This window comes from Paralichthys olivaceus, chromosome 2, assembly GCF_024713975.1.
Source record: "Paralichthys olivaceus isolate ysfri-2021 chromosome 2, ASM2471397v2, whole genome shotgun sequence".
Taxonomy (NCBI): Eukaryota; Metazoa; Chordata; class Actinopteri; order Pleuronectiformes; family Paralichthyidae; genus Paralichthys; species Paralichthys olivaceus.
The window spans coordinates 23,256,396-23,273,886 of record NC_091094.1 but is presented as its reverse complement, the minus strand read 5'-3'; the positions used below and the strand labels follow the sequence as shown (position 1 = coordinate 23,273,886).

General features: G+C 42.7%; 1 protein-coding gene across 8 annotated transcripts in view; it reads left to right on the top strand.

Annotated features, from left to right (window-relative positions):
- frmd4ba (FERM domain containing 4Ba) overlaps window positions 1-17,259 on the top strand; it is a 45,223-nt gene extending 27,964 nt beyond the window's left edge. For 3 of the 8 annotated variants that reach the window (XM_069512574.1, XM_069512556.1, XM_069512585.1), the window contains 17 exons: window positions 495-578; window positions 1,338-1,403; window positions 1,913-1,970; window positions 2,512-2,598; window positions 8,133-8,209; window positions 8,735-8,873; window positions 9,886-10,027; window positions 10,138-10,271; window positions 10,351-10,467; window positions 10,828-11,056; window positions 11,526-11,582; window positions 11,688-11,823; window positions 12,419-12,583; window positions 12,687-13,435; window positions 13,548-13,683; window positions 13,989-14,231; window positions 16,142-17,259. In XM_069512574.1, the coding sequence (XP_069368675.1) occupies window positions 495-578; window positions 1,338-1,403; window positions 1,913-1,970; window positions 2,512-2,598; window positions 8,133-8,209; window positions 8,735-8,873; window positions 9,886-10,027; window positions 10,138-10,271; window positions 10,351-10,467; window positions 10,828-11,056; window positions 11,526-11,582; window positions 11,688-11,823; window positions 12,419-12,583; window positions 12,687-13,435; window positions 13,548-13,683; window positions 13,989-14,231; window position 16,142 (2,620 nt within the window). In that variant the 3' untranslated portion in view covers window positions 16,143-17,259. Of the gene's footprint in view, window positions 1-494; window positions 579-1,337; window positions 1,404-1,912; window positions 1,971-2,511; window positions 2,599-8,132; window positions 8,210-8,734; window positions 8,874-9,885; window positions 10,028-10,137; window positions 10,272-10,350; window positions 10,468-10,827; window positions 11,057-11,525; window positions 11,583-11,687; window positions 11,824-12,418; window positions 12,584-12,686; window positions 13,436-13,547; window positions 13,684-13,988; window positions 14,232-14,545; window positions 14,694-16,141 lie in introns of all 8 variants that reach the window. The other 5 variants (XM_069512576.1, XM_020087033.2, XM_069512595.1 and 2 more) reach the window with 3 other exon arrangements.
- Window positions 17,260-17,491: the final 232 nt, after the last annotated feature.

The following is a 17,491-nucleotide window of genomic DNA, read 5'->3' as shown; positions in this document are numbered from 1 at the left end:
AAACGTACATGACAGGTACAGATAGTTGTTAGTATGTGACAAGCCTGCCCATGGCTATAACACGCATATAGCTAAAGTGGAAACTACTGATTTTATGCTGACTGACGCATGCCTGCTGAGGAGGATAAAAAGTTTATGGATTCACGGAAATCCCACAGATGTGGAAGGTTAGACTCTGACAGATGTGCTAATGTGTTTGTACACAACTCTACAATGAAGCAACAGCAAAAAACCCTAAGAGATCTTTTTTATGGTAGGCGAAGTGTAAAAATTTTATCGGATCGTTATGGAAGCATTGGGACAAATAAGACCATTATGGGCTGCCAAAGTCTAGGTAATTAATGAGAAACCCTGGCATTCACACATACAGTACAGCTCCTCTGGGTAAAGAGTGATAGCAAGCTAAATCTGTTCCCAGATCAAACTGTCTCTTTTTTTGTTATTGTGAATGACTGTATTTGCTGTTTGTAATCTTGTGTATGATTTTTTTCTAGTGCTGATACTGCCAGATCAGACCTGAAGCAGCTCCCAGTTCTGCCAACAAGAGTTTTAAGGGAGCACCCATCTCTCAATTTCTGGTAAGATATCTGACGTTGTGGGTGGTTTGGGAGAAGAAACACCCTTTTCTATAAATACACTTACAATTCTGCTGCCAGATTTCCTCAATGCTCAGTAAAACCTGCTTGTACAGAGTGGTATGTAACCCAGAAGAGCAGTTTTGGGCAGTATGGTGGAGTCCTGCCTTGTGCTTGGCAGACAGGTTTTGCCTCTAATGAGGTGACTAATTAATGCCTGGGTTTTGTTAATTAAGTTTGCCCATTAGCCCTGAGAGTGCACAGGAAGGTGCTGACAGACACTGACTGTGTGAAGGATTGCTGTCTGTCTGTTTCTCTCCTCCACACTGCTGTTTTTTCTCCTCTGCCTGCCCCTCCTCCTCTGCTTTGATAATCGTCTGAGGTTGCTGCAGCTTCTGAAGCAGCTGCATTGTGTTTAATATCCAAATTAAGATTACAGTCTTACGGTGCATGAGTGAGGACATATGCCACCATGTCTCTTTCTATCTTTCTCTCTCTCTCTCTCTGTCTCTTTCTTCCTGTTGTGAGTTTGCAGCCGAGCTATGCAATTAAAAGTGATGATTACAGTGGCAAGTAAATGGGATGCATCTGCAGGAGAGGAGGATGAGAGCCATCAACAGGCCAGTAGGCCAGACTGCATTTTCTGCATGAGCAGACACAATGTGTATCAAAGAAGGGGCCCTCTCACAACAATCCCTATTTGGCTGGAATGTGTAACACTTGATGGATTATTCATTTAAAGTTGTATTTGTTTATTTGCAGTGAGGACAAAGTGATTGAACATTACAGGAAATTGAAGGGACTGACCAGAGGACAAGCAGTTGTGCAGTAAGTAGTGAAATATAAATACACTATTTTAATGGTTTTCAAAATGTTCCCTCCATTAGACATTACTGCCTCTGATTCCACAGTTCTCTACACCAGGCCTTCCGCTTTAACCTCGTGTGCCTGCTCTGTGGTGGCTGTTGTTATAAGAGGTGGCTGCTGTCACCATGCCAGAATGTGTCATTAATTAGAGGAGGTGCTCTTAGTTTAGGCAGCCGGCCAGCATGAGGAGGATCACAGTCCTCCTCTGTATTTTTCCCGGGACTGTATTTCAGTGCATCCCTGGGTCATTTGCACTGGGATGATTTGTGTCCTTGAACTGATCAATAGACTCTCTCTCTCGCTCTGTCACAGCCCTGAAACAAATCGATCAACTTGCCACTGCAAATGACTGTGGCTTCTCATTCACTGTAGCTTAAATCCCACTCTGTGTGTTTTACAAGAGCCAGTGGTTGACAGTGATGAAGTGTCAGTGGCTGGATTTCTGTTAAATTCTTCCTCTTCCTCTGAAGGTATCTTGCCCTGGTGGAGTCCTTGCCGACATACGGAGTCCATTATTACCCAGTGAAGGTAACTGTGGGACCCTGATTATTCTACCAATATCTTGTCTTCATCTCTTTTTCTGCATTTAATGATTTGTTAATATCACCTTTATTCTCTTATTTTTAAACCATTTGCTTGAAGATTTTTCATGAGACATTTAAAATATGTCTTGTAGCTAAAACAGCCACACATATATGTTACTGTAGAAATATACAGACCTGTTCAAAGGTTCTGAGTCTGCCTGGGTGGGATAAGGAGTGCACTCAATCATTACTGCAAATGTTAAGTTTAGCATGATTTCTTTTGCTCACTCTCTCTACCAAACCCTATTAAATCAAGGTGTCTGAGGAGATCAAACAGTGATGTTGAAATGACTCAGTCAGGCTCAGAGATTTTAAGGCCTTAAATGTATCTGATCTCTTCTTTGCTGTGCACCTAATGGGGTAATTGCCTCAGTAACAGGCCTCTGTTTATTGTTTTTTGTTATTTTACTCCCACCAATAAAGCTACCTCTTACTCCTCTAATGAGCGTTGGTGTGTGTGTGTGTATGTTCATGTTTTCATGCAGGATAAGCAAGGACTACCGTGGTGGCTGGGAGTCAGCTACAAAGGCATTGGCCAGTACGATTTGCAGGATAAGCTGAAACCGAGAAAGGTAGACTGACCTCTTTTTACAGCTGCCCTTTTTTTCATCAACTAACTTAGTTTTAATTTGCAGTGTTGTTATTTCAAAGCACATTTACTGCTTGAGACATATTTCTTATCTTCTTATAATGTTTTTCTACATCCGTGTCAAATATCTAAGGATACAGGGTTTGATATAATGTACACATAAAGCCCTCTGGGACTACCGTCTGTGTGTATGTGTGTGTGTGTGTGTGTGTGTGTGTGTGTGTGTGTGTGTGTGTGTGTGTGTGTGTGTGTGTGTGTGTTTAACTAGTTTAACTTACTAGTTTTTTCTGAAGTTACTAGTTTTTAACTTTTTTGTGGATGTATTTCTTGAGTGATGAAAACTTAGTTCCTACTGAAATCCCAATTTTATTGGTTTGGGAACATGAATTTAATTCACGAGACAACAGTGTAGACATGTAGCTCAAACTGACCTGTGATCCTTATCATGGAGTTAAGTTAATTACTTATCACAGTAGCCTAATTATATCTAAAAAAAAGCAAATGTCAAGCTCACTGATAACATCTTTGTCTCCTTTTTCACCTCTGATGAGTTCGCACCCCTGTGTTAAACTCTATTGAAATACATAACTTACCACTTTTCAGCCCCATGCTTTTTGTTAGCTGGTTAATGATCCACCCAAACAGTAAATAGCTGTAATTAGGACCCTGTTTCCCATGCTGGTCAGGAGAAAGAAGGACACAGATGGGAAAATACTTTGGAGTATCAGTACAGTATGTGCTGTGTGCAGTCAAGGCTGAATGTTTCACAGCAAATACAGTAACAAACCAATATTAGCAACAATTGAATTGAATGTTAGGTATTATAAAAAACACGGCTAACACATTTGGAGAGAAAATGCACACATAAAGTGAAAGTTTATTTGTGTAGCCCATATTCTACTAGGGTGAGAAAAAATAATTGAGAGTCACAAGTGAGGGAAACCTCTCCCAGGCCTGACAGAAGTAGATGTTAGATGTTGTTACAGAACAAATAAATTAACAGTGACGTGATTAAAAAATTCTAAGGAAAGAACATAAATGGAGAAGTGAGGCTCAGAAAAAGTGTATAAAACATAAAAGCAAGTAGAAAACTCTAATTGCAGTCGGACATCTGAGCTTTCGGCTCAAGGAATAGTTGTACATACGTCTAACTACATGAAACTTTGGCCATGTTTGATATACATCTGACATTGTAACATGTTCACTGTACACAAAGATGTACTGGTCCTGAGCCAGTATTTCTGCTTGAGCACTTTCGGATAGGTGTTATTTAGCAGTGACCCAAGTGTGGATTTCTCCCCAACCTTTTTCATTAAACTCGTCATAGCTGGTGTTGTAAGGCAGGAACCTGTTGACATAGCAGGGTGTGCTGTTATAGTGAATACAGAGGCATTAATGGGCACAGCCACAGTGTGTCTCTGCCCGGTCCTCGTAGTGGAAGGTGTAATTATGGCGCTCTGTGGGAAGCTGTGGGCCTCAGGGACTTGGGTTGGCAATCTGCCAGCTGGGTGGGTGGGTGGATGCGTGTTTGGAGTTGGGAGAAAGCAATGAAGGTGTTGGGATTCAATAAAACTAGACTCTGCCTTCCCCAACTCCTCCACACAAGGGGGGGTTGCCACATGGGAACCTGACAAGAGCGTCCTGCTGTGGGAAAAAATGTTGCCTTTCTAAACGACCTTTTTGTCACTCTTGCTGATAACTGGAAGTGTGTGGATACTTTCCCTTTGCCTTGGAGGGAGTCCTCTGTATCTGGTAAATATTGATGATGTTTCCGGTCTTAGTTCATAGTCCCTGCATTCAGCCCATCCCTCCCTTCCCTCTGCAACCCCTCTCAGCATACCGCTGTGTGTGTCTGGTCTAGATATTCATGTTGAGTCCTAAATCTTTTTACAAAGTCATGTTATGGAGCTTGTCTTTCTCCTGGGGACATTAAGCAAATCACTTAAAAATTAAGGTAAAGACATGCTTCAATGTAGATTAGTTTATTGTGAGGGTTAGGTTTAGGCAAGTACTAGTTATGGATAAAGTAAGTTTCCAGGTAATGAATGTAAGTCAATGACATATATATATATATATATAGGGGTGTACATATGGGATAATATAACCAGTATATGTTATACAGATAAAAGTAATATACAAAGATATGTTTAACAATGTTTGTTTAAAGTAACCACAGTAGCATAGCATCATATTATCTCTCTGCATGCATACCAGTTTTATCATTCATTGAATATCCTGAAACAGAAAAAACTCCACTGTGTGTGAGAGAAGTGCCATTTATGGTCATGTAATTAACCCGTCATTACCATTATGTATAGACACAGTGTATATATGTGATCTTAACATAATAGGGACCAATCATGTATTACACAGATCCAGAGGGGACTAAGGAAAGAGATGTTAAAGAAGTGTTGTATTTAGAGAAGAAGATTTGCTTATTACAAACTATTGGAAATGTGACTGCAGCTGGGTTCCCAGGTCAAACAATGGGACGAAGCAGATGGCAATTCAACACTTAATTCTTTGAATTAAACTGGGAAACTTTCTGTCTCTGTGTCACTGGGGCTCTCCCAGCAGGAAACAGTAACACTGTAAGACCACATGCTGGTCCTCATATATGATGAGCCAGCAGAACCAAAATACATTTTCAGTTGATTGTGGGTGACAGTGTCTGCTTTGGGGTAATAACAACATGATATAAGACCCGAAAGGATAATAAAGTTTCTTTGTGAAAAAATAAGTTTAAATGGAAACTGAACAAATCCTCCCCCTGGTCACTTATCTTTTAATTAAACTCACTCTATCATAGATCAAAATAGCATACAGTTCCTTCAGCTGTTTTCCTGTTATCATGTCTTTCCAACTTTAAGCCATGTGTCATGGCGCGGAAACGTACAGTGTTGCTAATCAGCCAGTGCCGGTATGTTACGTCAAGGGTGGGGCAGATCTTTTTCTGTACGGGCGTCTGAGTCAGAGTCTTTGACACATTTTCTTCCATGTTTGTTCCTGTGGACTCATGGCTGTAGGGGACCTTGAGTTGTCGGTGTGAGCTGGATCTGAACACCCTGCTCCCATCTGAAAACCACAGGCATTTCTGGCAAACTTCCACTTGTAATGAGACATTTGGCAAAAACAAGACAAGATGTTAATACTGAAGATACAGACATTCTGTGTATTCATTCAAATCAGCTTTGCACTGTTAGGTGGGTGGTTTTAAGGAAATGAAAATATAGTTTTCTCTACCTCTGAGTGCAGAGTATGTCAACGTGCTTGTGTACAGAATGGTTTTTCCGGATTGGTTGACTCCTTGCAGTCTTTTGATTGCTGAGTTTGAGGTGTGTCACATCCTTGACATATTTTGTCTCCATGTCTTAGTTTCATCTGTGTGCTAGCACTCAGGTGTGGAGTTTCTCTAACAGGAGGCATGATCCAGTGGAAGTGTTTATTGCCTCGGCCCTTGTTATCTTTTGTTACAATGTAAAAGGTGCTAAGTGATAGCAACTGGGTGAATTGGTGTGGGGTTCCCTCCACAATGGGATGAGGTTTTGGATGCGTCCTGTTGGCTGGTTCCCATTGTTCATTAAATACCGTGCTGTTTGTTTCACTGGCAGACAGACTGTGTAATTGATAATGAGTGCCATATTGGTACAAACAGTACGTGGAGTGCTCCATCATGCCCACACCAAAAAACTGTATTTTTATACTAGAAACCTGTGGATTTGTTTTGATGGGCTACAGCAGTGTGATCAAGAACAATAGCAGTATATTAGAGAAGTGTTAAATCTGCATTTTAATCAATGCAAAATGAGATTTCCTCTGGTTTATCAGGCTTTTTAGCTATTATTAGAAAGATATATCACAGGTTTTCTACCTGGTTAGAGGCCCTTGCTATTAATGATTAGACCACATTGACAGATTCATGTTTGCCCGAGGGGGCGGTGGTGGTCATAGTGAATTCAGCTACACAACAGTGCTTTGTGTGGTATTTAGAACATGAAACGCAGAGAACTGCTCATAGGGCGCTTTTCCTGGGGGCTGCCCATCACTCTACCATCTCTCTCCAAAATATGCATGTCTTTGAGCCCTGTGTGTGTGGGATTGTGGGTTAATGCATGCAAAATGAAAAAACATGAGTGTAAAAAGAATTTCCCCTTGTGGGATCAATAAAGGAAGTTTAAGTTTAAGTAAGTTTAAGTTTAAGTTTGATGACCAACACCAATGTCTGTGAGTGACGGAAATCAAAGAGCAAATAGTTGTAAACAACCTGCTGATCTGGTCTGGCTAAAAAGGATGTGAGCTGTGTGTGTGTGTGTGTGTGTGTGTGAGAGGAAGAGAGGGAGAGTGCAGAGCAGGTTAAAGCCTCTTTATATACAGTCTATGGTTAAAGCCTTGAAGGCAGTGTGAGGTGTCAGTGATGTCAGGGGAGGGAGGGGGTGGTTAAAGGGGCGTGGTCAGCCCAGCTGAAACTCTTGCAACACCTATCTGGCTCCTGAGAACAGACAAGAGAGAGTATTGTTCGAGCAGGCTGTAGCCCTGTGGGAATCTCCGTCAAAGGATTCAATACAAACCCAAGAGAATCCTACCAGGGATTTGATAAGAGCAAAAAAAACCTTCACGGTAAGACCTTGACTAACGTCCACCTATTACCTGTTCTATTCAATAGGGTTTTATGTTTCATTTTCCTTATGTCCTCCTGTAAATGATCTGTCTGGTGTGGTGCTGTACCTGCTTTCTGAGATCGGGATACAAACACTGTGTCACTGTGTGAGTCACTGCTGTAAAGGAAGATATGAAATGTTCTATAGTTTGTTTGCTGAGTACAAAGTATGTTTGTCCTAGTGGGAGTGGGGTAATATCAGTTTTTGGGATATCTTTCACAAAGCATCAGCTAATTTAAAAAAAAAAAAAAAAAGTTTAATCTTCTGCAGCATCTAGTATTTTCTAAAATAGGAGCAGGGAGGAGTTGTTCTCAGGCAAGTGGCTCCAGATCTGTTCAATGAGCGTAATATCCGTGGAGCAGATGTTCCATTCTGACACAGAGAAGTTCTGCCTCTGTTTCCCTCCACGGTAGAATGAAATGAGAAGCTGGCCCGCCGCCTGGCACAATTTTACTCCCTGCAGTTGCAGCAGCATTATAATTGCTCCTGTGTTAGCCTGGACTTACACCTGACTGACTGGCCCTCTGAGCCCCATTCATGGCTTCAGCTGTTATATGCTGTTTCTGCTAATGCTGCAAGTCAACCAGTAAAAAAATGTTGCTAAAAGGCAGGGTGCTTTGGCAGAAACAAAGCCAATTGTTTTAATACTTGCCGGCCGGTTGTGTTCTGTTAGGAAGATTGTAGCTTTTCTTACCAAATGAATACAAAAGGGTATTTGTACAGTCTTTTGTTTATGAAGTGATCCCTCTGTTAAAGTACTGTAAATCAACATTTCAAATCCAGTGTTGGCTTGTGTACTCATGGGTGTAATTTCTCAATACCCACCCCCCTCCCCTTCTCTGTCTCATTCTCTCTGCAGTTGTTTCAGTGGAAGCAGTTGGAGAATTTGTATTTCCGCGAGAAGAAATTTGCAGTGGAAGTGAACGACCCGCACAGGTCAGACAAAGCAAACAACCTTATTTTTCATATCTGTTTTTAAAGTGTTCTAATTTTAGCTGCTGTTTTCTCAGCGCTCTTGTCCTTAACCTACAACTTTCACATAGTGAAGGGCATCTGGAGCCTGTGGTGCATTTAGGACACCATGTTAATGGCTGTAACCTGCCTGTTAAATGAATGCTTCCTACTGGTCAAGGGGCACTTTATTATTCTATGGTTGTTGTAGACCTCTGCTCCTCTCACAGCATTAACTTGGTACTCTCAGCCTTCAGAGCTGTCATTAAATCCCACAGTCTGTTTCAAAGTGTGATGTCACTGCTTGTCTCTTCAGTAAATTTACTACACAAGCTCTTATATGTTTAATTGGATGAAGATTTTTTTCTTCTCCAGTCTCTGCTTAGTAAGACATTTTATTTTAATGAAAACCTTGTTTATCTACCATCAGTGTTTTTTTGTTATGTAGCTGAAAAGACTTTTCTTCTGGATCAGTAGAAGTACTTAGTGTCTGTTTATTATCTTTTATAGAAGAACAGTGACCAAGCGAACCTTTGGACAGACTGGTCTGGTTATTCACACATGGTATGCCAGCCACTCTCTGATTAAAACCATCTGGGTGATGGCCATCAGTCAGCACCAGTTCTACCTGGATAGAAAGCAAAGCAAAGTAAGTCTCTGTTTTCTTGTTTGACATTGTTCACATTTCCCACCAATGCAATCAAACTGGCCGATAGTCATCTTGACTTTTGTAGAGAGAGCTTGTCTTGTGTCGGGTGACCCACATACAGATCAGGGTCAGTGTGTGGAAAAAAGCCCACACTGGAAGAGTTAATGACTGGCTGACACATGCTGCGTGTTTTGTGTTCTCCACTGGTCAGTTTATTAAACCTCCTGACTTGATTTTGGGTGATAACGTTTAATATTGTCAAATTAACTCCAGTTGTAGCTTAAAATGATCAAAACCCACTGAGTTTGAGTAGTTTGAACATGGACTGAAAAAAAGTTATTGAAACTACAGTCTAGTGCAACTGTGACTGTTCATCATGTGATGCACTGCCTGATCTGTGTCCCATGTTTATGACTTGTGTAAATAGTTTGATAAAGAGATGACAGGTTTAATAGCAATGGGTCCGATGATGCCAGTCAGCTTATGTTGTTCTGTAAGGCTCCCGTTTAATAGAAATAAAATTAGTGTAACCTTTTGAAAGTAACGCGTTTAAATGCTCATAATTGTTCTGAGGGTGTTTTTCAGTCGATTTATATTCAGAATGATACAGTCAGAGTAGTACATTTGTTTTCTGACTGTGTCATACTGTACTGTGTTGACAGTGCAGGTCCTTGTGAAAGTGTTAAAACTTGTCCCAGTGCCCCAAAGACATTCAGTGCTTATGTGTTTTTGTTTATGGTGCATATTTGCTGAGCATCGGAGCTATGAGTGTGTGTGGCTGCAGTCAGATGAGGTTATTCATCCTCTGTCTTGCTCAAAGGCAGATGGTTTGTCATCCAGGAATAGAGCCCACACTGATTGATGAGAGAGCAGTGAGCTCTGAGTACAGAGTATGCAAATGGGCCACTACTATCGCAGTGCGCTATCATTAAAATGAAATACTTCCAAACCTTCCTACACCACCCTTTCTTGTTTTCCTCTCCTAACTGTCCCCTTATTTTGTCCCCTACAGTCGAAAATGACCACAACCAGGAGTTCAGGGGACATCGCTGTTGACCTCACAGAGATCTGCGCCCCCCGGATCACTAAACTCTCCAGCATCGAGAGCAAAGACCAGCTCATCATGGCCAGCAGTGGGAGCCTCATCTCAGCCGGTAAGCAGAGAGTTAACCAGCTAATTGCTTCTGTTCCACATCAGACTGATGAACGATGATTTATGGCTGTAGGTTTTTTTTTAAGCTAATCAGATGTGGGCTTATTCCAGGTTCTGCTGATTCTGAAGTCAGTGAGGAGCAGAAGAAAGAGAAGATTGCAGAGTTAAAGAAGAAAGAAAAAGACCTTCAAGACAAGCTGACGAAGAAAGTTGAAGAACTGAAAAAAATCTGCATGAGAGAAGCAGTGAGTGTCTCTCCCAGTCTGTTGTTTGAAGATGTGAAGTTTTTTCACTCAACTGACGGGTGGTTGTTCTTATTTCTAGGAGCTTACAGGCAGATTACCTAAAGAGTATCCCCTGGCCACGGGTGAGAAGGGTCCCCAAGTCCGTCGGCGTGTTGGAACAGCCTTCAAGCTGGATGACCTCTTCCCCTATGATGAGGTTAGTAAAGCTATGGTTGTGATATATTTCTACCTTTCCTGCTGTTATGCATAAAGAGGGTTTGATCACCTGGAGATCATTCAGATCATTGGACTTTTTGAAATGAGGAGTAAAAGTTGAACATGTGCTTTGAGGCTTACATAGCATGTTTTGAATTAAACTGTTATGAGTTGTAGCTGGCTTACATTTACAAGTCAATGTGGAAAACTGAATATGAATGAGAATATGTGAGCACATTGAAAATGAATGTTTTATCTGTTTTTAATAAATGGTGTTTTTGAACATGGAGCTTTTTAAAGTCTGTTTCTTTGTTCGGAGGACTGCTAACAGCATCTGTTATGTGTGTATGTGTGACTACAGGACCCACATTTGAGGAATCTGGAGAGCATGTTTGCGCTACAGCAGAAGATTGTAGAAGCAGCCATCAAGTTAGCCAGTGAGGGCGACCTCTGCAAGACAGCTAGAAAGAAGAGGAGAAATAACTTCTTGGACGCAAGGCGGAAGTTGGAGAATATCGAACGGGACATCAATGCCTACAGGATCAAGAAAGGAAAGAAGCCCACCCAGAGAGCTTCACTGATTTTAGCAGGTACTCACACACCAATATCGAAGCCCATTGGCTATCATCTTATTATGAATTAGCCTCTGGCGAAACAGATAAAATGTTTTGGCTTCCAGACACAAACAACGATTATTTTTGTAGATGTTGTAGGTCGTGACAACATTTCGGCTCATCTCTATGAACAGCTATCTCTATATGAATGCAGAAAAGCCAATAGCCGTTGGATTTCAGTCTACATGCTTTGCCTCCCCACAAAGACTGTTTACATGCAGGCAACCGAAGCAAGCTCAAACGTGATTGCTCAAACTAGAAATGGCCCAAAAATCGTCCTTCACCTAAAGATTCTGCATATTCACATGTATAATCTGTTTATAGAAATCAGTCACACTCAGATATCACAAACAATTACAAATCCACATAGTAACTGATTGTAAATACTGCCACTGTCTATAAGAAGAAGCATTTGTAAAGGACCATTCCTCTCCTCTGTTATCAGATGATGTCAACCCTTCAGACCTCAGTTCTCTATCTGACAGCCTTACTCTGGATGATGGTGAGTGTCCAAGCATTAAAATTCTCAGTGTGCATGTATTTACACCCTCCTCACAATCCTCCATTATAGATGAGTTATACCTAAGTTATTGCTTTTATCTCCTAGATGATGAGTTTACTTCCCAGAGGCAGCGGTCCAGATCAGTGCAGTATTCTCCAAGACTGCACCATGCAGAAACCCTGGACCTCCACTACAACAAAGAGAGACGTGTTTCTGCCAACGAGCAGCACGCAGAAAACAGGTACACAGCTAGCACTGACACGAAGGGAGTGTATTTATGTTTCTGATTTTCTAGTGTGTGTGTCTGACTGAGCAAGGAGCTAGTACAGACCTGTAGAGCAGATCCAGAGCTACATTCCTGCCAGTAATCCCCACCCATTTTCTTCTGCCTCTCCAGCAATCTCCCTCTTATCAAGTGCCCAAATGCACTTGCCTTAAAAATAGATGTAGAAGAACATGTCACTGCCTGTGAAGGAGCAGTCAACAAGTCCAAGTTGAGAGGAAAAGAAACAGGAAAGTGGCTCCGGGAACTTAGTTTAGATGGCAGCCACTTCACCACTGTGTAGAAATGATAGAAGCAATGTGTTGCCCTCAGCTACAGACATGTCTTGGTCACAATGCTTACTGTTGCATGAAAAGAAAGATCAATGAACTCTGAAATTACAGCCATTCAGGTGGAAGTGATGACTAAAGTGCAGCTTTTATGCACATGCAAGGTGTTTTTTTTCTTCTTCTTTAGTTTTGTGAGCAAGTAAAGTGAAGGGTAGAGGTGTTTACCTTAATAAAAAAGGCAAGAAGGGAATGCCCTGAAAACATTGTTCTTATTTGTGTTCCAGATTAATTTATGGACAAGTCCAGGAATCGCTCCATTACAGTCACCGTGATGCCTTATCAAGCCACAGCAGCCCTTTTAAACCGGCTTCCAGACAGCCACGTGATGCCCGCAGCATGCCCCCTACCCCTCTCCTCACCCGCAATGCCTACAGCAGCACCCAGCTAAGGTGAGGCTCAGAGATGGACTGTTAATTCCTTTATATTTTCATCAGCAGCTGGTCTATTTTGCCGTACATGTATATCTGACGGAATTATGTTTCCCTGTTGTAGGACAGAGGATGCTCCACAACATTTCCGCCAGCGTAGCGGGAGTCTGGAGTCCCAGTCTCAGTTCCAGACAGAAACTGAACCTCCCGTGCCAACGGTCACCTTCTCCCCACCCCGACGCAGCAACAGCACAGAGGTCCTCGATGACGGCTCCTCCTACACAAGCCAGTCCAGTGTGGAGTACAGCGTTCCTGGTAACCACACGCACAGACGCAGAGCCCGCGGCCGCCACAGAAAAGACATGTACGCCAACACAGGCAGCATGCCCAACCTGGCTCAGCCAGACACCCGCTGCTATGCATACCAGCCCCGGGCCCGACCCACCACAACAGCTTATTACGTCACAGGTTACCCCAGCTACGCCGACCCAGAACCTTACTCCAACGGACTCTACATGTATGACAACGAGATGGAGGGACACTATAATGTCAACCCCTCCTACAATCCCGCCCCGACAGATTATCATGACATGCACAGTCACTACGGTAACGACGAGATAGACGGCATGTCGCAGCACCCATATGCCACGCTGCGGCCACCAAGAAACCGTCAGGTGGCCCACAGCAACGAGCATGTCAGCAAGAACATCCAAAAAGCCTTGGTGGCTGAGCACCTGAGAGGCTGGTACCATCGCAACGCCGCACACAAACAACCTACATACTACGACTACGACAGAGGCTCCCAGCAGAGCCTGGGCTATCAGACCATGCCTGCACCCTACAGCCACAACAACAGAAACATGTTCTCATCAGGTCAGACCACGGCACCCTGTCACGGCCACACAGTCTCCAGCAAATAATGTTGTTTACACAAGTTTTACACGCAGGTTGATAATTACTAAATTGCACCATTTGTTTTCTACAGCGTCCTCAGCATCCTCCACTGGAAACTGGCACAGCCAAATGAGTGGTGGCATGTTGGAATACGACATGCCAATGCATGCGCCGCCGCCCTCCTACTCTTACAGCACAGCCCCATACACCCACTCTGCCCACAGCAGGTGAGAAAAAAAAACTTGGCCTCAACTCAGCTCCTTATCCAATAAGACACTCCCTGATCCTCCTTATCCCCAGAGCTAAGCCCAGTGTTTAATTACCTGGAATTGTTATCCCTTACACACAACACTTGTGTAGCCAGCGTTACCTTTTCTTTAACTTCACCTCCATGTGATGTATGTATTTAATGTTACAGCTTGGTTCAGCAGTAAGATTATAGACAATGTGGCCGGCTGTCACTTCCTCCTCAGAGCTTCAGAACGGTTCTCTTATCCTCCTTAACTCTCCACTGGGCCCTGCTTTCTTATAGATACGGCACCTCACAGCTTTTAAAGGCCTCCTGGCACAGCCCTGATGGTCGGAGGCGCTGTGCCTATTACCCTGCTAGTTCTTCCTCCTCAGCTTCCTCCTCCACCTCCTCCCTGCCCTCCTCCTCCTTTCCCTCTTCCTCCCCTGGCTGTCGGGCCAGACAGGTGGCCTCCAGCCCTGCGCAGCCTCAATCCTCCAGAGGGCACAGGCTCAGTAAGGTGTCCTTTGCTAAAGGTAGTTCATAGTAAGTAAACAGCGACAGCTGGAGCCTGTGCGTTTGCTTCTTTCAGTTTGTCCGCAGTGTAAATCATAGTCTGCTCGTCGATGTTGAAGTGAACTCTTTTGCATTTTTGAGATGTTGTATTGTGCATTATCATGTATGATAAGGTAACTGCATGGCTTTACTTCCTCTTCTGGCAAGCATATTGCCATCCAGTGGTCACATTTCTCTTTTTTGTTTGTTATTTCTCCTCTGCTGTTTGCCGTCTCGGCCCATGCAGAGGCTCCCTGCCCATGAGCTGCCATTCACCCTTCACCTTTGCCCCCTCTCATGTGCAGATGTCCCACAGAGTTTGAGTGGCGGAGCAGTAATAGGATGGCGTGCCCTGCGGGGCCTTTAGAGAGGTGTGGTGCTGCAGTCTATGCTACTGACCAGGAAAATTAAACCTTTCCCCCCAATAATCAAAGTTGCAGCACAGAGGAAAGGGTGAGAGATGAGAATATAAAACTACCCCACTTGGTTATCGTGGTGATGGTGATCTTTTTTTTTAAACGTCGCAGGGCCTCACAGAAAGCTCCAAATAATGTTTACCTTCATGATTTCGGGTGTCTTTCGGTGGTGGGAAAGCACTTGTGTGGCAGAGGAAAAATGTGACCCCTGATCATTGTCGCATTTGAAGGCTGTGCGTGTGTTTAATTTCTATGTGCATCTGCTGCATTGTTGTGTGAGAATGTTTCGCTCTGGGTTTGAATCTGAGTTTAACATTAAAGGTGGAGTAAGTGATTCTTGAGAGTGACATCAACAGAAAAACAATACACACTCCCTTCAGTGCTCATCCAGAAGCTCTGCACCTCCTAAACTCATGGGCGTACATTGAACCAGTCTCATGGCGTGAAAATGAAAAGAACTGCAACAAAAGACAAAAAAGACAGTAGTTTAGTAGCTGTAAGTTAACAAACAGGTTAACATTACCTGGAATAGTATTTCAGATATTGCATCAAACCAAACAATCCCACTGTGCACGCAAACTTGTGTATGTAGTTGTTTGTGGCTATAAAAATGTACATACTCAGACAAACATCATGATGCGGTGCAAACAGCAAGACATCAAACTGTTGTTGCAGTTGCCGCAGGACAACGTGCAGAGACTATTTGACTTTTAACCAGGGCAACAACACCAACTGCAGACCACGATAATGAACTGTCCAGCTCCTGTAACATCACACTGATAAAATATCTTATTTTTTGTAGACTTTGTTCTTCTGACCTTCTATTCGGCTTTGCCATCTTTTTTTCTTGATAGTGTTATTACTGTATATTACTGTATATACTACTGTCATGACACACTCTCCGTAACATCGCCGCCGGTCTCTCATCTCCAATCAATACTGTCCTCACGGTCTGGCGGTGATGGAATGGTACATTGCTCTATGTCCCCTCCCATCCCCTTCCCCTGGTAATCCACTCTCCGTTAGCAAGTGTTACCTTCTCTCACTATCCCATCTCCCCTTTTTTTTTTACTTCTTTTCATTGCCCTGTGCACAAGCATGAACGCCACCTGTTGCTGACGGACTGTAATCATATTAGTGTGGCTCAACCCCGGCTACTTTGTTGGTTTCCCATTCACATAGCCAGCTCTGCCAGGAACACAGGCCAGGCTCTGCTAGTGCTTGTTGACCATGAGGAGATGATCACTGAATTGGATGAAAAGTGTATTGGATTAGAATCTCTTACTCCACCTTGAGCAGATCTGAAACACATGGTAACTTACATTAGTGTGTGTTTTAACATTCCTACTTAAAGTGGAGCTCCTGATCAAGGCATTGGGTTGGATAATCACAGCCCTGGGTTAATTCATTGTAAACCCATTCTTAACCAGTCACATTCATTTTGCCACCTGTCTAATGTGTTTCAATCTCCTGTGCTTATTCCAGATCCTACATAGATGTCAGCAGCCAAATGCACACGAACATGGACCCGGACGACCAGATTCACTGGCACGAGGACTCAAAACCGGGAACAATAGTGTAGTTGCCTCACTTGTCGTCGCGCTGTACGAATCTCTCACCTTGACACGTTGTCATTGTGCCTTAGACTGCACTTACCCACGTTTCTGTAAATGGGATCCAAAGAATGAAGGAACTTGTTTGTCACAAACACAGTTGCCAAACCGACCCACATCCTTGTGTTTTAAATCATAACAAAACCCAAGAGGGAGCGTCTACGTGTGTGGAATTGCGAGTGTTTGTGGTGATGGCAGTTGTGCACTGAAACTTTACCAGGACCTGCTGTGGACTGAAACTCTCCAGTGTTTCTCTGAGGAGATGCCGACTTCACTAACCAAGGACTAAGAATGTCTCTGGAAGAGGATACTGAGCCGTTATGAACAAGGAGAAAAGACTACTGCTCTGCTAATGTTCTCCTATTTACACACACATGTTACTATGAAGGATCACACAAGGATTGATGTGGACATCATCAAAATGAAGGATTGAGCTCATTAAAAATGAGTCAGAAGAGTGGGCTACTTCCTGGAACGATGTACAGCCACCAGATCCAGTTTTATCAAACAGCGTTGTTTCAAACTACCACTGTGCTTCCTGTCCTTCTGTTAGTCATTTACTGAGTATTTAGTACATCTCAGTGTCAGTACTTAACAATACAATTGAGCCAAGTACTTCTACTGCGTCACACCACTTGAGTATTACTCGAAGTCATCAACTTTAATATTACTGCCACATCTGATCAGTCACTGCAAGAAGACAGTTCAGTTTTGTTTATATTATCTTTTTTATTTTTTTTTATTTTAACATGATATTTCATCCATGCTGGAAATCATGGACTGGTGCTCCCAATTTCTCTCAGAGAATGAAGCTGTATGTAAATGTTGGTATTGTAAATACACTGGTTTTGTCTTTTTTTCCCTTCTTTTTTAGACATTTTTATGTATTTGAAAAGCATGTAATATATAGTAAACAACTGTTGTTAAGCTGGTTCTTAGTCATTTGTATAATTGCATTTGTTTGAATAAAAAAAATCAGCGTTTGAATGATTGGTGTGTTTTGAAGGTGATGTTTGTCAAGTTATAGAGACTTATAGCTTCTGAGGGAATTCCAAAATCCTCATCCCTTCTCTCAAGAAAACGCAGGGTTTAGATCCAAATCCCATAAATTAGATAAGTGAACGTCTGTTGATCCACTTCAATTAATGAAATGAGGGTTTGAAAAGTACCACTGCTCAAGAGGTAAACACCTAAATAACCTTAAGTCTGGAAGAGCAGACTG